At 53.6% G+C, this 20,656-nt stretch overlaps 1 protein-coding gene across 1 annotated transcript; it reads left to right on the top strand.

Moving 5' to 3' along the window:
* Positions 1–253: 253 nt before the first annotated feature.
* On the top strand, positions 254–20,262 carry LOC133362966 (phospholipid-transporting ATPase IH-like). Its single transcript, XM_061581943.1, has 20 exons — positions 254–441; positions 3,279–3,395; positions 4,285–4,374; positions 6,206–6,286; positions 7,963–8,070; positions 8,636–8,764; positions 11,224–11,327; positions 11,893–11,949; positions 13,665–13,729; positions 16,540–16,621; positions 17,759–17,918; positions 18,979–19,038; positions 19,115–19,165; positions 19,264–19,314; positions 19,412–19,462; positions 19,535–19,585; positions 19,658–19,720; positions 19,764–19,835; positions 19,879–19,929; positions 20,209–20,262. Exons 1-20 carry the CDS (start codon positions 415–417, stop codon positions 20,260–20,262), a joined length of 1,524 nt encoding a protein of 507 aa, XP_061437927.1. The 5' UTR covers positions 254–414.
* Positions 20,263–20,656: the final 394 nt, after the last annotated feature.

Below are 20,656 nucleotides of genomic sequence, written 5' to 3'. Positions count from 1 at the left end.
GAGTGGGTGGGGTAGGGGGTGGTGGGTGGGGTAGGGGGGGGTTGCGGGGTGGGGTAGGGGGTTGTGGGCGGAGTCAGGGGAGTTTGCGGGGTGGGGTAGGTGGTTGTGGGCGGAGTCAGGGGGGTTTGCGGGGTGGGGTAGGGGGTTGTGGGCGGAGTCAGGGGAGTTTGCGGGGTGGGGTAGGGGGTTGTGGGCGGAGTCAGGGGTTCGGTGACCCCCCCCCGCCCCCCACCTCCACCCCCCGTACCCGGAAGCGTCACTCGGGTGTCTTGGCCGCCGTCTTAGCAGGAGGTTCTCCCCGCGGCCGCCGTCTCGTCACCGTCTCGTCGCCTTCCTCACCGCCGCCGCCGCCGTCTCCCTCCTCTCGGTGCCTCAGCGCGTCTCTCGTCTCGTTATGCACGAGCATCGCTGGTCATGCTGGAGCGAATCCTCGCCATTCTGGTACGGGACGACACCCACCAGCCCCCCCGGCTTGACTAGCTAGGCTCCTGCCGGCACGTCGCACGCGAATCCCGCGGGGCCATTAGGCAAGGCCGAGGATGCGTGGCGGTGCTACTAGGCCGCGGCCTACGACCGGTGTTGATGTTGAGTTTTAGTTTATTTTTAACAACTCTTTTAAGTAATCTAATAAGTCATTTAACGAACCATTTAGCCACTCGTTTAACAACTCGGGTAACTCAACAACTTCATCTAGCCTTTTTTTTCGATTTAAAGCTTTCGTGACTGCATGGATTCATATTCTTGGTTCTTTCGGTAAAGTCACGCAGAAGGGAAATAATAAAATAATAAAAATTCAACATTAAATAATGAAAATAAAACATGATAAGATAAAATTCTGACGAAGAACAGGGCTGTCGTAAAGACAGCGTCCTCATTAGGACGCTGTCTTTCCGATAGCCCTGTTCTTCACCTGAGGGTGGCTGCTTGCGTTGTGGCCGAAACGTCGTGAGAATTGTATCTTATTATGTTTTATTATTTTATTATATCCCTTCTACGTGACTTTACCGAAAGAACCAAGAATATGAACTCATCTAACCGTTCATCTTGGAACTCATCTAACAACTCATTTAACAACTCATCTAACCATTCATCTAACCATTCATCTTACAACTCATTTAACAACTCATCTAACAACTCATTTCACCATTCATCTAACCATTCATCTAACCATTCATCTAACCATTCATCTAACCATTCATGTAACCATTCATCTAACAATTCATCTAACCATTCATCTAACCATTCATCTAACCATTCATCTAACCATTCATCTAGCCATTCATCTAACCATTCATCTAACCATTCATCTTGCAACTCATCTTGCAACTCATCTTGCAACTCATCTAACAACTCATCTAACCATTCATCTAACAACTCCTCTAAACCTATAACAAATCCTTTAACAAACCCTTTAACTCCTCTTACAACTCCTCTTACAACTCATTTAACAACTCCTTGAACAAACCCTTTAACAACTCCTTGAAAAACTCTTACAAATCCTTTAACAAATCCTTTAACAACTCCTTTAACAAACCCTTTAACTCCTCTTACAAATCCTTTAACAAACCCTTGAGCAACTCCTTGAACAAACCCTTTAACAACTCCTTGAGCAACTCTTTCAAATCCTTTAACAACTCCTTGAATGAAACACCCCAGGCTTGGAGTGTATATTTAAGGGTTGGAGGGGGAAGAACACCTTGAATATACGCTCCAAGCCTGGTGGTGTTCATTCAGACGCTGTCTGTCCGACAGACCTGTTCTTTGAGACGCTGTCTGTCCGACAGACCTGTTCTTTGAGACGCTGTCTTTCCGACAGACCTGTTCATTCAGACGCTGTCTTTCCGACAGACCTGTTCATTCAGACGCTGTCTTTCCGACAGACCGGTTCTTTCAGACGCTGTCTTTCCGACAGACCTGTTCTTTCAGACGCTGTCTTTCCGACAGACCTGTTCATTCAGACGCTGTCTTTCCGACAGACCTGTTCATTCAGACGCTGTCTTTCCGACAGACCTGTTCATTCAGACGCTGTCTTTCCGACAGACCTGTTCATTCAGACGCTGTCTTTCCGACAGACCTGTTCATTCAGACGCTGTCTTTCCGACAGACCTGTTCTTTCAGACGCTGTCTTTCCGACAGACCTGTTCTTTCAGACGCTGTCTTTCCGACAGACCTGTTCTTTCAGACGCTGTCTTTCCGACAGACCTGTTCATTCAGACGCTGTCTTTCCGACAGACCTGTTCATTCAGACGCTGTCTTTCCGACAGACCTGTTCATTCAGACGCTGTCTTTCCGACAGACCTGTTCATTCAGACGCTGTCTTTCCGACAGACCTGTTCATTCAGACGCTGTCTTTCCGACAGACCTGTTCATTCAGACGCTGTAACTAGGTTCCGACAGACCTGTTCATTCAGACGCTGTCTTTCCGACAGACCTGTTCATTCAGACGCTGTCTTTCCGACAGACCTGTTCATTCAGACGCTGTCTTTCCGACAGACCTGTTCATTCAGACGCTGTCTTTCCGACAGACCTGTTCATTCAGACGCTGTCTTTCTGACAGACCTGTTCATTCAGACGCTGTCTTTCCGACAGACCTGTTCTTTCAGACGCTGTCTTTCCGACAGACCTGTTCTTTCAGACGCTGTCTTTCCGACAGACCTGTTCATTCAGACGCTGTCTTTCCGACAGACCTGTTCATTCAGACGCTGTCTTTCCGACAGACCTGTTCATTCAGACGCTGTCTTTCCGACAGACCTGTTCATTCAGACGCTGTCTTTCCGACAGACCTGTTCATTCAGACGCTGTCTTTCCGACAGACCTGTTCATTCAGACGCTGTCTTTCCAACAGACCTGTTCATTCAGACGCTGTCTTTCCGACAGACCTGTTCATTCAGACGCTGTCTTTCCGACAGACCTGTTCATTCAGACGCTGTCTTTCCGACAGACCTGTTCATTCAGACGCTGTCTTTCCGACAGACCTGTTCTTCACCCGAGGACGGCTGCTTGCGTTGTGGCCGAAACGTCGTGAGAATTGCATTTTATTATGTTTTATTTTTATTATTTTATTATTTACCTTCTACATGACTTTACCGAAAGAACCGAGAAGATGAATCCCTGCATAATATTTTATTATGTTTTATTTTTATTATTTTACTATGTCCTTTCTACGTGACTTTACCGAAAGAGCCGAGAAGTTTCATACTTTCTCTCTCTGCGTGACTTTACCGATAGAACCAAAGAGCAATGCGCACCCCTACCCTTCTCCCCCCGTGTGTCCACAGGGGCTGAGAAGATCCGTTCCACAGGTCGACCTCCGCTCCATCCACGTGGGCGATGGCTTCCCGCCGGGACCGTACGTGCAGCACTCGTACCGCGACAACACCATCACCTCGTCCAAGGTGATTGCCGGTGACCCGCGGCGCCCGTACCAGGCTAGGTGGCACCTCTACCGTGGGAGGGGCGGGTGGCAGAGGTCGCAACCGGGTACCCGATACCCGTACCCTACTCGTACCCGGCTACCCGTACCCAGCTGGGTACGGGTAGGCCGTGAGTCACTGGTGAGTCACCGTTTGGGATGAAGCCACGTTGCAGGCGTGGGTGGGTTGATTCTAGGAACTTGAATTGTGAGAAGAGACAAGACGTTGGGAAACGAGTGACAAACGGTGACTCACAGGTGACTCACGGTCTACCCGTACCCGTACCCGGCCGGGTACCGGGTATCGGGTAGGGTACGGGTGTCAGGTAGGGTACGGGTATCGGGTGCGGGTAGCCGGGTATCGGGTAGGGGACGGGTATCGGGTAGGGTACGGGTATCGGGTAGGGTACGGGTATCGGGTAGGGTATCGGGTAGGGTACGGGTATCAGGTAGGGATCGGGTATCGAGTAGGGTACGGGTACCGGGTAGGGTACGGGTATCGGGTAGGGTACGGGTATCGGGTAGGGTACGGGTGTCGGGTAGGGTACGGGTATCGGGTAGGGTACGGGTATCGGGTAGCCGGGTATCGGGTAGGGTACGGGTACCGGGTACGGGTGCCGGGTAGGGTACGGGTATTGGGTACGGGTATCGGGTAGGGTACGGGTATTGGGTACGGGTAGCCGGGTATCGGGTAGGGTACAGGTATTGGGTACGGGTATCGGGTAGGGTAGGGTATCGGGTAGGGTACGGGTACCGGGTACCCGGTTGCGACCTCTGCCCTGAAGCCTGTCTCGGCTGCCTGTGCCCCCTCCCCCACCCCCCACCCCCACCCCCCCCACCCCCCCACCCCCCCACCCCCCTTGGCCTTGCAGTACACGCTGTGGAACTTCATCCCGAAGAATCTGTTTGAGCAGTTCCGACGAATCGCGAACCTCTACTTCCTCATGGTCTTCCTCATCCAGGCGAGTGTTCTCCTGCCCGCCACCCGCCGCCCGCCCGCGTCGGTCGGGACAAACCCCCGCTCCCTCTGCTACCTCCGTTCGCTCGCCCCCACCGTGGCTAGGAGATGTTGACTACCTCGCCTGGTATACAGGAGGTCGTGGGTTCGATCCCGACACTGGCGATGCCTGCTGCTGCTGCTGTATATTTGGAGTCTGCGTCTCTCTCATCATCATCATCATCACCACGGTGGCTAGGAGATGTTGACTACCTCGCCTGGTCTACAGGAGGTCGTGGGTTCAACCCCGACCCTGACGCCTGCTGCTGCTGTATATGTGGAGTCTGCGTCTCTCCCTCATCATCATCACGGTGGCTAGGTGGATGTTGACGACCTCGCTTGGTGTGCAGGAGGTCGTGGGTTTGACCCCGACTCTGACGAAGCCTGCTGCTGCTGTATATGTGGAGTTTGTGGTGTCTCTTATCATCATCACGGTGGCTAGGAGATGTTGACTACCTCGCCTGGTGTGCAGGAGATCGTGGGTTCTATCCCTGCTGCTGTATATTTGTGGAGTCTGCGTCTCTCATCATCATCACGGTGGCTAGGAGATGTTAACTACCTCGCCTGGTCTACAGGAGGTCGTGGGTTCGACCCCGACCCTGACGATGCCTGCTGCTGCTGTATATTTGGAGTTTGCGTGTCTCTCTCATCATCACGGTGGCTAGGAGATGTTGACTACCTCGCCTGGTCTCCAGGAGGTCGTGGGTTCCATCCCTGCTGCTGTATATGTGGAGTTTGTGTGTCTCTCATCATCATGGTGGCTAGGTGGATGTTGACGACCTCGCCTGGTGGGCAGGTGGTCGTGGGTTCGATCCTCTCTCGTCTCTCTCCCCGTGTTCTCTGTCCCCGTGGTCACGTGGATTTTGTCTCCGCGTCCTCGGTTTTTGCATCCACATTTAGAATCAACGTCAACCCGTATATTTCCGCGTGAGGATGATGATGACGATGATACAGCAGGCGATGTCAGGGTCGCGATCGGACCCACGACCTCCTGCGTACCGGGCGAGGTAGTCAACGTCTCCTAGCCACACACAAATATACAGCAGGCAATGTCAGGGTCGCGATCGGACCCACGACCTCCTGCGTACCTGGCGAGGTAGTCAACATCTCCTAGCCACACACAAATATACAGCAGGCGATGTCAGGGTCGCGATCTGACCCACGACCTCCTGCGTACCGGGCGAGGTAGTCAACATCTCCTAGCCACACGCAAATATACAGCAGGTGTGGTTGGTGTTGCGATCGGACCCACGACCTCCTGCGTACCGGGCGAGGTAGTCAACATCTCCTAGCCACACACAAATATTCAGCAGGTGTGGTTGGTGGTGCGATCGGACCCACGACCTCCTGCGTACTGGGCGAGGTAGTCAACATCTCCCCACCGTGGCACAACAGTCTGTTGTAGGCTACGCGGGGGATCTTTGTCTTTGTACCCATGAGTCTGTGTGTGTGTACCTGTGTGTGTGTGCGTGGGGAGCGGTGGGTGTAGCGGTTACCGCTACGCTGCGCTACGAACCCGGCGACACGGGTTCGATTCCCGCTCACGGCCAACACCACCAGTGACGATTATCTGAACCGGTCCTGGGCCTCCCCTAGGTCGACTCAGCCTCAAATGAGTACCTGGTGCGGTGTGTAAACATCGCCACTGGGGAGACAAAGGCGGTCGGGCGTGGTGCTGACCACCCACCCCCTCGTGCGACGTGCCGGCCTTTATAGGTGCTCGCTAACAGCACTTGCCCCTACAGTATGTTAAGGCTATATGGGTGATCTTTGTCTTTGTGCGCCCTCCACCGCAGCTGCTCGTGGACACGCCGACCAGTCCCGTGACGAGCGGAGTGCCGCTGCTCTTCGTCATCACCGTCACGGCCATCAAGCAGGTGCGTGTGTGTGTACGTGTGTGTGTGTGTACGTGTGTGTGTGTGTACGTGTGTGTGTGTGTACGTGTGTGTGTGTACGTGTGTGTGTGTGTACGTGTGTGTGTATACGTGTGTGTGTGTACGTGTGTGTGTACGTGTGTGTGTGTGTACGTGTGTGTGTTCGTCATCACGGTCACGGCCATCAAGCAGGTGCGCGTGTGTGTGCGTGTGTGTGTGTGTACGTGTGTGTGTGTGTGTACGTGTGTGTGTACGTGTGTGTGTGTACGTGTGTATGTGTACGTGTGTGTGTGTGTGTGTTCGTCATCACCGTCACAGCCATCAAGCAGGTGAGTGTGTACGTGTGTGTGTGTACGTGTGTGTGTGTACGTGTGTGTGTGTACGTGTGTGTGTGTGTTTGTACGTGTGTGTGTACGTGTGTAAACGTGTGTGTGCGTGTTCGTCATCACGGTCACGGCCATCAAGCAGGTGAGTGTGTGTGTGTGTACGTGTGTACGTGTGTGTACATGTGTGTGTGTGTAGGTGTGTGTGTGTGTACGTGTGTGTGTACGTGTGTAAACGTGTGTGTGCGTGTTCGTCATCACCGTCACGGCCATCAAGCAGGTGTGTGTGTGTGTGTGTACGTGTGTGTGTGTACGTGTGTGTGTGTGTACGTGTGTGTGTGTGCACGTGTGTGTGTGTGCGTGTACGTGTGTGTGTGTGCGCGTGTTCGTCATCACGGTCACGGCCATCAAGCAGGTGCGCGTGTGTGTACGTGTGTGTGTGTACGTGTGTGTGTGTGTACATGTGTGAGTGTGTCTGTGTGTGTGTACGTGTGTGTGTGGGTTCGTCATCACCGTCACGGCCATCGAGCCCTGAGCAACACGCACGCCACACACACTGACACACACACCCTGTCAGTGTGTGTGTCAGTGTGTGTATACGTGTGTACGTGTGTATGTATGTGTGTGTACATGTGTGAGTGTATACGTGTACGTGTGTGTCTGTGTATACGTGTGTGTGTGCGCGTGTGTGCGCGTGTTTGCGTGTATGCGCGTGTGTGTGTGTGTGAGTACGTGTGTGTACGTGTGTGTGTGTATGTACGTGCGTGTGTGTACGTGTATACACGTGCACGAGTGTGTGAGTGCGTGTGTGTACGCGTGTGTGTGTAAACGTGTCGGTGAGTGTACGTGCGTGCGAGTGTGTGTGTACGTGTGTATGTATGTGTGTGATGTGTGTGCGTCTGTGTACATGTGTGAGTGTGTGTGTGTATATGTGTGTACATGTGTGTGTGTGTGTACGCGCGTGTGTGTATACGTGTGTGTGTGTACATGTACATGTGTGTGTGTACGTGTGTGTGTGTATACGTGTGTGTGTGTACGTGTGTGTGTGTATACGTGTGTGTGTGTACGTGTGTGTGTGTGTGTATGTGTGTGTGTGCATGTGTGTGTGCATGTGTGTGTGCATGTGTGTGTGCATGTGTGTGTATGTGCGTGTGTGTGTACGTGTGTGTGTACATGTGTGTGTGTACATGTACATGTGTGTGTGTGTACATGTACATGTGTGTGTGTGTGTGTACTGTGTGTGTGTGTGTGTGTGTACGTGTGTGTGTGTATACGTGTGTGTGTGTGTATACGTGTGTGTGTACATGTACGTGTGTGTGTGTGTGTACATGTGTGTGTGTGTGTGTGCGCCCGCAGGGCTACGAGGACTGGCTGCGCCACCGCGCCGACGGGGAAGCGAACCACGCAGACGTCTACACCGTGAAGAGCGGACACCTGGTGCGCACGCGCTGCAAGCATGTTCGTGTGAGTACACGCACACACATGTACACACACACACGTACACACACACACGTACACACACACACACGTACACACACACGTACACACACACACGTACACACACACACACGTACACATACACACACGTACACATACACACACGTACACATACACACACACACACACGTACACACACACACACACGTACACACACACACACACGTACACACACGCACACGTACACACACGTACACGTACACACACACGCACACGTACACACGTACACACACACGTACACGCACACGTACACACGTACACACACACACGTACACACACACGTACACACACACACGTACACACACACACACACGTACACACACGTACACGTACACACACGTACACACACACACATGATGTTGTTGATGTGGTGGTGGTGGTGGTAGTTGTTGTTGATGTGGTGGTGGTGGTGGTGATAGTGGTTGATGTTGTAGTGGTTGTGGTTGATGTTGTAGTGGTTGTGGTGGTGGTGATAGTGGTTGATGTTATAGTGGTGGTGGTGTTGGTTGTTGTGGTGGTGGTGGTGGAGCAGGTGGGGGACATTGTGTACGTGCGGAGCGAGGAGTCGTTCCCGTGCGACCTTGTGCTGCTCGCATCCAACTGGAGCGATGGGCGAGCGCTCGTCACCACGGCGAGCCTGGACGGCGAGACCGACCTCAAGGTCACCCACGCAGTCACCCACAGAGTCACCCACAGAGTCACCCACTCAGTCACTCACACAGTCACCCACAGAGTCACCCACAGAGTCACCCACTCAGTCACCCACAGAGTCACCCACAGAGTCACCCACAGAGTCACCCACAGAGTCACCCACAGAGTCACCCATAGTCACCCACATAGTCACCCACAGAGTCACCCACTCAGTCACTCACGCAGTCTCTCACTCACTCAGTCACTCACACACCCACACAGTCACACACTGAGTCACCCACAGAGTCACCCACAGAGTCACCCACAGAGTCACCCATAGAGTCACCCATAGAGTCACCGATAGAGTCACCCACAGAGTCACTCAGTCACTCACGCAGTCACTCAGTCAATCACCCAGTCACTCACTCACTCAGTCAATCACCCAATCACTCACCCACACAGTCACTCACACAGTCACCCACAGAGTCACCCATAGAGTCACCCACTCAGTCACTCACACAGTCACTCACACAGTCACCCACAGAGTCACCCATAGAGTCACCCACGCAGTCACCCACGCAGTCACCCACGCAGTCACTCACACAGTCACCCACAGTCACCCACTCAGTCACCCACAGAGTCACTCACGCAGTCATTCACGTAGTCACCCACAGAGTCACCCATAGAGTCATTCACACAGTCACTCACCCAGTCACTCACTCACTCAGTCACCCATACAGTCACCCACACAGTCACCCACCACCCACCCAGTCACCCACGCAGTCACTCACGCAGTCACTCACGCAGTCACTCACCCAGTCACCCATAGTCACTCACGCAGTCACCCACAGTCACTCACCCAGTCACCCACACAGTCACTCACCCAGTCACCCATTGAGTCACTCACGCAGTCACCCACAGTCACTCACCCATCACTCACCCAGTCACCCACACAGTCACTCACCCAGTCACCCATTGAGTCACTCACGCAGTCACCCACAGTCACTCACTCAGTCACCCACGCAGTCACCCACACAGTCACCCACACAGTCACTCACTCAGTCACCCACTCAGCCACCCACTCAGTCACTCACGCAGTCACTCACACAGTCACCCACTCAGTCACCCACGCAGTCACCCACAGTCACTCACGCAGTCACCCACACAGTCACTCACCCAGTCACCCATTGAGTCACTCACGCAGTCACCCACAGTCACTCACTCAGTCACCCACGCAGTCACCCACGCAGTCACCCACACAGTCACCCACACAGTCACTCACTCAGTCACTCACGCAGTCACTCACACAGTCACCCACTCAGTCACCCACGCAGTCACCCACAGTCACTCACGCAGTCACCCACACAGTCACTCACGCAGTCACTCACTCAGTCACCCACTCAGCCACCCACTCAGTCACTCACACAGTCACCCACTCAGTCACCCACGCAGTCACCTACAGTCACTCACGCAGTCACCCACTCAGCCACCCACTCAGTCACTCACACAGTCACCCACTCAGTCACCCACGCAGTCACCTACAGTCACTCACGCAGTCACCCACCCAGTCACCCACTCAGTCACCCACACAGTCACCCACAGTCACTCACTCAGTCACCCACACAGTCACTCACCCAGTGACTCACACAGTCACTCACTCACCCACACATTCACCCACACAGTCACCCACTCACGGCCAAAGCCAGTGACGATTATCTGAACCGTTCCCTGAATCTCCCCTAGGTCCACTCGGCCTCAAACGAGTAGCTGGTGTAGCTGGGGAGACAAAGGCGGCCGGGCGTGGTGCTGGTAGCCACCCACCCCCTCGTGTGCCACAGTGCCGGTAGCCTTCATAAGCGCTGCTGCTACTAACAGCACTTGCCCCTACAGCCTGTTAGAGGCTACACGGAGGACCTTTGCCTGTGTCTACCTTCATAGGTGCTGCTGCTACTCGCTACTAACAGCACTTGCCCCTACAGCCTGTTAGAGGCTACACGGGGGACCTTTGCCTGTGTCTACCTTCATAGGTGCTGCTGCTACTCGCTACTAACAGCACTTGCCCCTACAGCCTGTTAGAGGCTACACGGGGGACCTTTGCCTGTGTCTACCTTCATAGGTGCTGCTGCTACTCGCTACTAACAGCACTTGCCCCTGCAGTCTGTTAGAGGCTACACGGGGGAGCTTTGTCTTTGATGGTGGTGATGGTAGTGGTGGTGGTGGTTGACAGACGTACTTGTTACCGTGATGATGGTGATGGTGGTTGTGGTGATGGTTGTGGTGGTGATGGTTGTGGTGGTGATGGTTGTGGTGGTGATGGTTGTGGTGGTGATGTTTGTTGTGGTTGTGGTTGACAGACGTACTTTGCCCCCGCTCGCTCGCCCCGCGTGCGGGGGGCAAAGTACGTTTGGTGGTGATGGTTGTTGTGGTGGTGGTGGTGGTTGTTGTGGTTGTGGTGGTGATGATTGTGGTTGTTGTGGTTGTTGTTGACAGACGTACTTTGCCCCCGCTCGCTCGCCCCGCGTTCGCTCTCCACAAGACTTTTCTGGGTTCTCCGCCGCCGTGGAATGTCGCCAGCCACAGCCCGACCTCTACAGGTGAGCTGGTGACCTCTACAGGTGACCTCGTGACCTCTACTGGTGACCCTGTGACCTCTATGGGTGATCTGGTGACCTCTACAGGTGAGATGGTGACCTCTATGGGTGAGCTGGTGACCTCTATGGGTGAGCTGGTGACCTCTACGGGTGAGCTGGTGACCGCTATGGGTGAGCTGGTGACCTCTACTGGTGACCTGGTGACCTCTATGGGTGAGCTGGTGACCTCTACAGGTCACCTGGTGACCTGTAGAGGTCACCTGGTGACCTGTACAGGTGAGCTGGTGACCTCAAACTATAACCTTGTTACCTGTACAGCTGATATGGCCTCTGTGACCTAACGACCTCTACACACGCGCGGTGACCTCTGTGCGTGAGTAGAGGTCATGCTTTAGTGGCCCAATGACCTGTGCATGTGACCCGTTGACCTGGGCATGTGACCTGTTGACCTGTGCATGTGACCTGTTGGCCTGGGCATGTGACCTTTTGACCTGTGCATGTGACCTTTTGACCTGTGCATGTGACCCAGTGACCTGGGCAGGTGACTGACCCTGCCCTTTGCCCTCAGGTTTGAAGGTCACATCACCATCCACAACACGGAGGAATCGGAGCTGAGCGTCCCCGAGTGAGTGAGCGAGTGTGTGTGTTAGTGTGTGTGTTAGTGTGTGTGTTAGTGTGTGTGTGTTAGTGTGTGTGTGTGTTAGTGTGTGTGTGTGTTAGTGTGTGTGTGTTAGTGTGTGTGTGTTAGTGTGTTAGTGTGTGTTAGTGAGTGTGTTTCCAACCACCGGTTAGAAACATTCAGACTGGCCTGCCTACGATCCATCCTGGGTTTAACCAGGCTGGATTGTGTGAGGAGCTCACAAATCCTTGAAAGATCTGGGCAAAGTCTCATCGGTAGAGCTCCTCCGGCAGGCAAGGCTGCGTTGGCTGGGTCATGTAGCCCGCATGCCCAGCCACCGCATGCCCAGCCACCGCATGCCTAAACAGCACGGGCTGGAGAAGAGATGGAGCTGATGGGTGAGTGGGTGGGTGAGTGGGTGAGTGTGTGAGTGAGTGGGTGAGTGGGTGGCACGGGCGAGAGAAGAGATGGAGTTGATGGGTGAGTGGGTGGGTGAGTGGGTGGCATGGGCTAGAGAAGAGATGGAGCTGATGGGTGAGTGGGTGGCACGTGCTAGAGAAGAGATGGAGTGATGTGGTACAGGAGGACGTGGAGCTGAGTGGACTTGCCGATTCCATCGCGCTACGAACCCGGCGACCCCGAGTTCGATTCCCGCTCCTGGGCCCTCCCCTAGGTCGACTCAGCCTCCTCAAACGAGTAGCTGGTGTAGCGGTGTGTAGTGAACATCGCCACTGGGGAGACAAAGGCGGCCGGGCGTGGTGCTGGTAGCCACCCACCCCCTCGTGTGCCACAGTGCCGGTAGCCTTCACAGGGTGCTGCTCGCTAACAGCACTTGCCCCTACAGCCTGTTAGAGGCTACACAGGGGAGCTTTGTGTGTGTCTCTGTCTTTGTCTCTGTGTGTCTGTGTCTCTGTGTGTCTCTGTCGGTGTCTCTCTGTGTGTCTCTCTGTGTGTCTCTGTATGTGTCTCTGTCTGTGTCTCCACGTGTCTCTGTGTGTCTCTGTCGGTGTCTCTGTGTGTCTCTGTCTGTGTCTTTGTGTGTCTCTGTCTGTCTCTGTGTGTCTCTGTGTGAGTGTCTCTGTGTGTCTCTGTGGCTCTGTATGTGTCTCTGTCTGTCTCTGTGTGTCTCTGTGTGTCTCTGTGGCTCTGTATGTGTCTCTGTCTGTCTCTGTGTCTCTGTGTGAGTGTCTCTTTGTGTCTCTGTGTGAGTGTCTCTGTGTGTCTCTGTGGCTCTGTATGTGTCTCTGTCTGTCTCTTTGTGTCTCTGTGTGTCTCTGTCTGTCTCTGTGTGTCTCTGTATGTGTCTGTCTCTGTGTGTTTCTGTATGTGTCTGTCTCTTTGTGTCTCTGTGTGAGTGTCTCTGTGTGTATCTGTGGCTCTGTATGTGTCTCTGTCTGTTTCTTTGTGTCTCTGTGTGTCTCTGTCTGTCTCTGTGTGTCTTTGTATGTGTCTGTCTCTTTGTGTCTCTGTGTCAGTGTCTCTGTGTGTCTCTGTGGCTTTGTATGTGTCTCTGTCTGTCTCTGTGTGTCTCTGTGTGAGTGTCTCTGTGTGTCTCTGTGTGTCTCACACAGAGACACACAGAGACACACACTAGCTACCCCCAGCGCCGGCCTTCGTAGGTGCTCGCTAACAGCACTTGCCCCGACATTCTGTTGAGGCTGTATCAGGGGGGAGACCTTTACCTTTGTGCTGAGCGGAGGGTTGAACTCTCGCACCTCCAGCGCCCTGGGACCTGAGAATCTGCTGCTGCGTGGAACCCGGCTCAAGAACACCGACTTCATCTACGGTGAGTAGTGGGGGGGCGGTGGTGGTGGTGGTGGGGGGGGGGGGGCACCGTAGACTCAGCACTGCACCATAGACTCAACACTGCTACTCATAGACTCAACACTGCCCATAGACTCAACACTGCACCATAGACTCAACACTGCACCATAGACTCAACACTGCCACTCATAGACTCAACACTGCACCATAGACTCAACACTGCCACTCATAGACTCAACACTGCACCATAGACTCAACACTGCACCATAGACTCAACACTGCCACTCAGACTCAACACTGCCACTCATAGACTCAACACTGCACCATAGACTCAACACTGCACCATAGGCTCAACACTGCACCATAGACTCAACACTGCCACTCAGACTCAACACTGCCACTCATAGAATCAACACTGCACCATAGACTCAACACTGCCACTCAGACTCAACACTGCCACTCATAGACTCAACACTGCACCATAGACTCAACACTGCCACTCAGACTCAACACTGCCACTCATAGACTCAACACTGCACCATAGACTCAACACTGCCACTCAGACTCAACACTGCCACTCATAGACTCAACACTGCACCATAGACTCAACACTGCACCATAGACTCAACACTGCCACTCATAGACTCAACACTGCACCATAGACTCAACACTGCACCATAGACTCAACACTGCCACTCATAGACTCAACACTGCACCATAGACTCAACACTGCACCATAGAATCAACACTGCACCATAGACTCAACACTGCCACTCATAGACTCAACACTGCCCATAGACTCAGCACTGCCCATAGACTCAACACTGCCACTCATAGACTCAACACTGCCCATAGACTCAACACTGCCCATAGACTCAACACTGCACCATAGACTCAACACTGCCCATAGACTCAACACTGCACCATAGACTCAACACTGCCCATAGACTCAACACTGCCCATAGACTCAACACTGCCCATAGACTCAACACTGCCCATAGATTCAACACTGCCACTCATAGACTCAACACTGCACCATGGACTCAACACTGCCCATAGACTCAACACTGCCCATAGACTCAACACTGCCCATAGACTCAACACTGCCCATAGACTCAACACTGCCCATAGACTCAGCACTGCACCATAGACTCAACACTGCACCATAGACTCAGCACTGCCCATAGATTCAACACTGCCACTCATAGACTCAACACTGCCTCATAGACTCAACACTGCCCCATAGACTCAACACTGCACCATAGACTCAACACTGCACCATAGACTCAACACTGCACCATAGACTCAACACTGCACCATAGACTCAACACTGCACCGTAGACTTAACACTGCACCATAGACTCAGCACTGCACCATAGACTCAACACTGCACCATAGACTCAACACTGCCCCATAGACTCAACACTGCACCATAGACTCAACACTGCACCATAGACTCAACACTGCACCATAGACTCAACACTGCACCATAGACTCAACACTGCACCATAGACTCAACACTACCCATAGACTCAACACTGCCCATAGACTCAACACTACCCATAGACTCAACACTGCACCATAGACTCAACACTGCACCACAGACTCAACACTGCACCACAGACTCAACACTGCACCATAGACTCAACACAGCCCATAGACTCAACACTGCCCCATAGACTCAACACTGCACCATAGACTCAACACTGCACCATAGACTCAACACTGCACCATAGACTCAACACTGCTCATAGACTCAACACTGCACCATAGACTCAACACTGCTCATAGACTCAACACTGCACCATAGACTCAACACTGCTCATAGACTCAACACTGCTCATAGACTCAACACTGCACCATAGACTCAACACTGCACCATAGACTCAACACTGCCCATAGACTCAACACTGCCCATAGACTCAACACTGCACCATAGACTCAACACTGCTCATAGACTCAACACTGCACCATAGACTCAACACTGCACCATAGACTCAACACTGCACCATAGACTCAACACTGCCCATAGACTCAACACTGCACCATAGACTCAACACTGCACCATAGACTCAACACTGCACCATAGACTCAACACTGCACCATAGACTCAACACTGCACCATAGACTCAACACTGCACCATAGACTCAACACTGCACCATAGACTCAACACTGCACCATAGACTCAACACTGCACCTTAGACTAACACTACCCATAGACTCAACACTGCCCATAGACTCAACACTGCACCACTAACCACTAACCGCTAACCACTAACCGCTAACCTTTAACCACTAACCACTAACCGCTGACCTTTAACCGCTAACCTTTAACCACTAACCGCTAACCACTAACCACCAACCACTAACCCTTAACCGCTAACCTTTAACCGCCAACCTTCAACTGCTAACCTTTATCCGCTAACCACTAACCACTAACCTCTAACCGCTAACCGCTAACCACTAACCGCTAACCGTTAACCGCTAACCACTAACCTCTAACCGCTAACCACTAACCTCTAACTGCTAACCGCTAACCGCTAACCACTAACCTCTAACCGCTAACCATTAACCTCTAACCTCTAACCGCTAACCACTAACCTCTAACCGCTAACCGCTAACCACTAACCTCTAACCGCTAACCACTAACCTCTAACCGCTAACCACTAACCTCTAACCGCTAACCGCTAACCACTAACCTCTAACCGCTAACCACTAACCTCTAACTGCTAACCGCTAACCGCTAACCTCTAACCGCTAACCACTAACCTCTAACCGCTAACCGCAAACCACTAACCACTAACCTCTAACCTTGTGCGTGTGCGCTGCAGGCGCCGCGGTCTACACCGGCATGGAGACCAAGATGGCGCTCAACTACCGCTCCAAGTCGCAGAAGCGCTCCGTCGTCGAAGTGTGAGTCCCACGTGTGTACACGTGTGTGTGTGTAGCTGTGTGTGTACGTGTGTGTGTGCGTGTGTGTGTGTACGTGTGTGTGTACGTGTGTGTAGCTGTGTGTGTACGTGTGTGTGTGCGTGTGTGTGTGTGTGTACGTGTGTGTGTACGTGTGTGTGCGTGTGTGTGTGTGTACGTGTGTGTGTAGCTGTGTGTGTACGTGTGTGTGTGTGTGTGTGTACGTGTGTGTGTGTACGTGTGTGTGTGTGTACGTGTGTGTGTGTGTGTACGTGTGTGTGTGTACGTGTGTGTGTGTACGTGTGTGTGTGTACGTGTGTGTGTGTGTACGTGTGTGTGTGTACGTGTGTGTGTGTACGTGTGTGTGTGTGTGTGTACGTGTGTGTGTGTGTGTACGTGTGTGTGTGTGTGTACGTGTGTGTGTGTACGTGTGTGTAGCTGTGTGTGTACGTGTGTGTGTGTGTGTACGTGTGTGTGTGTACGTGTGTGTGTACGTGTGTGTGTACGTGTGTGTGTGTGTACGTGTGTGTGTGTGTACGCGTGTGTGTGTACGTGTGTGTATATGTGTGTGTGTTGGTGTGTGTGTTGACGCGTGTGTGTGTGTGTGTACGTGTGTGTGTACGTGTGTGTGTGTACGTGTGTGTGTGTACGTGTGTGTGTACGTGTGTGTGTACGTGTGTGTACGTGCGTGTGTACGTGCGTGTGTGTGTGTGTACGTGTGTGTGTGTACGTGTGTGTGTGTGTACGTGTGTGTGTGTACGTGTGTGTACGTGTGTGTGTGTACGTGTGTGTGTGTACGTGTGTGTACGTGTGTGTGTGTGTGTGTGTACGTGTGTGTACGTGTGTGTGTGTGTGTGTACGTGTGTGTGTGTGTACGTGTGTGTACGTGTGTGTGTACGTGCGTGTGTGTGTGTACGTGTGTGTGCAGGTCTATGAACTCATTCCTGCTGGTCTACCTGGTCCTGCTGCTGTGTGAGGCTCTGCTGGGAGTTGTGCTCAAGTCGGTGTGTGTGTGTACGTGTGTGTGTGCGTGTACGTGTGTGTGTACGTGTGTGTGTGTACGTGCGTGTGTACACGTGTGTGTACGTGTGTGTGTACGTGTGTACATGTGTGTGTGTACGCGTGTGTGTGTGTGTACAGGTCTATGAACTCGTTCCTGCTGGTCTACCTGTGCCTGCTGCTGTGTGAGGCTCTGCTGGGAGTTGTGCTCAAGTCGGTGTGGCAGATGGACGCCCGGCGGGGCGGCGCCGGCGCCTGGTACAACGAGGCACCGCCGCTGGGACCCGCCCAGCGCAGCGCGGTGAGGGCAGCGTCACACTCGGCGCGTCACACTCAGCATCGTCACACTCGGCTCGTCACACTCGGCTCGTCACACTCGGCACGTCACACTCGGCTCGTCACAATCAGCACGTCACAATCAGCACGTCACAATCAGCACGTCACACTCAGCGTCACACTCACCATCGTCACACTCAACAGCGTCACACTCAGCACGTCACACTCACCACGTCACACTCACCACGTCACACTCGCCAAGTCCCACCGTGCTCACCTCCACAGACTCTGCAGTTCCTGGTGGACTTTCTGGACTTCCTGATCCTCTTCAACTCCGTGATCCCCGTGTCGCTCTACGTCACACTCACCGCGTCACACTCACCACGTCACACTCACCAGCGTCACACTCACCACGTCACACTCACCACGTCACACTCAGCGTCACACTCACCACGTCACACTCAGCACGTCACACTCAGCACGTCACACTCACCACGTCACACTCAGCACGTCACACCGTGTCCCCGTGTGTCCCACAGACGCTGCAGTTCCTGGTGGACTTCCTGGACTTCCTGATCCTGTTCAACTACATGATCCCCGTGTCTCTCATCGTCACACTCACCGCGTCACACTCACCACGTCACACTCACCACGTCACACCGTGTCCCCGTGTGTCCCACAGACGCTGCAGTTCCTGGTGGACTTCCTGGACTTCCTGATCCTGTTCAACTACGTGATCCCCGTGTCGCTCTACGTCACACTCACCACGTCACACTCACCACGTCACACTCACCACGTCACACTCAGCACGTCATACCGCGTGTGTCCCACAGACGCTGCAGTTCCTGGTGGACTTTCTGGACTTCCTGATCCTGTTCAACTACGTGATCCCCGTGTCGCTCTACGTCACACTCACCACGTCACACTCACCTCGTCATACCGCGTGTGTCCCACAGACGTTGCAGTTCCTCGTGGACTTCCTGGACTTCCTGATCCTGTTCAACTACGTGATCCCCGTGTCGCTCTACGTCACACTCACCACGTCACACTCACCACGTCACACCGTGTCCCCGTGTGTCCCACAGACGCTGCAGTTCCTGGTGGACTTCCTGGACTTCCTGATCCTCTTCAACTACGTGATCCCCGTGTCTCTCATCGTTACACTCACCAGCGTCACACTGAGCGTCACACTCAGCACGTCATACCGCGTGTGTCCCACAGACTCTGCAGTTCCTGGTGGACTTCCTGGACTTCCTGATCCTCTTCAACTACGTGATCCCCGTGTCTCTCATCGTCACACTCACCAGCGTCACACTCAGCGTCACACTCAGCGTCACACTCAGCACGTCATACCTGCGTGTGTCCCACAGACGCTGCAGTTCCTGGTGGACTTCCTGGACTTCCCGATCCTGTTCAACTATGTGATCCCCGTGTCTCTCATCGTCACACTCACCAGCGTCACACTCAGCGTCACACTCAGCGTCACACTCAGCACGTCATACCGCGTGTGTCCCACAGACGCTGCAGTTCCTGGTGGACTTCCTGGACTTCCCGATCCTGTTCAACTATGTGATCCCCGTGTCGCTCTACGTCACACTCACCACGTCACACTCACCACGTCATACCGCGTGTGTCCCACAGACGCTGCAGTTCCTGGTGGACTTCCTCGACTTCCTGATCCTGTTCAACTATGTGATCCCCGTGTCGCTCTACGTCACACTCACCACGTCACACTCACCACGTCATACCGCGTGTGTCCCACAGACGCTGCAGTTCCTGGTGGACTTCCTGATCCTGTTCAACTACGTGATCCCCGTGTCGCTCTACGTCACACTCACCACGTCACACCGTGTCCCCGTGTGTCCCACAGACTCTGCAGTTCCTGGTGGACTTCCTGGACTTCCTGATCCTGTTCAACTACGTGATCCCCGTGTCGCTCTACGTCACACTCACCACGTCACACCGTGTCCCCGTGTGTCCCACAGACTCTGCAGTTCCTCGTGGACTTCCTCGACTTCCTGATCCTCTTCAACTACGTGATCCCCGTGTCTCTCTACGTCACACTCACCAGCGTCACACTCACCACGTCACACTCACCACGTCACACTCACCACGTCACACTCACCATCGTCACACCGTGTCCCCGTGTGTCCCACAGACGCTGCAGTTCCTGTGGACTTCCTGGACTTCCTGATCCTGTTCAAACTACGTGATCCCCGTGTCTCTCATCGTCACACTCACCGCGTCACACTCACCACGTCACACTCAGCACGTCACACTCACCACGTCACACCGTGTCCCCGTGTGTCCCACAGACGCTGCAGTTCCTGGTGGACTTCCTGGACTTCCTGATCCTGTTCACTACGTGATCCCCGTGTCTCTCATCGTCACACTCACCGCGTCACACTCACCACGTCACACTCAGCACGTCACACTCACCACGTCCACCGTGTCCCCGTGTGTCCCACAGACGCTGCAGTTCCTGGTGGACTTCCTGGACTTCCTGATCCTGTTCAACTACAGTGATCCCCGTGTCTCTCATCGTCACACTCACCGCGTCACACTTCACCACGTCACACTCAGAAAGCCTCACACTCACCCCGTCACACCGTGTCCCCGTGTGTCCCACAGACGCTGCAGTGTCCTGGTTGGGCTTCCTGACTTCCCCTTATCCTGTTCAACTACTTGATTCTCCGTGTCTCTCATCGTCACAACATCCCACACCGCGTAAAACTCACCACGTCACACTCCAGCAGTCACATC

This window comes from Lethenteron reissneri, unplaced genomic scaffold, assembly GCF_015708825.2.
Source record: "Lethenteron reissneri isolate LAM-NWPU_2019-01 unplaced genomic scaffold, ASM1570882v1 scaffold_1638, whole genome shotgun sequence".
Lineage (NCBI taxonomy): Eukaryota > Metazoa > Chordata > Hyperoartia > Petromyzontiformes > Petromyzontidae > Lethenteron > Lethenteron reissneri.
This window is presented reverse-complemented; position numbering and strand designations above follow the sequence as displayed.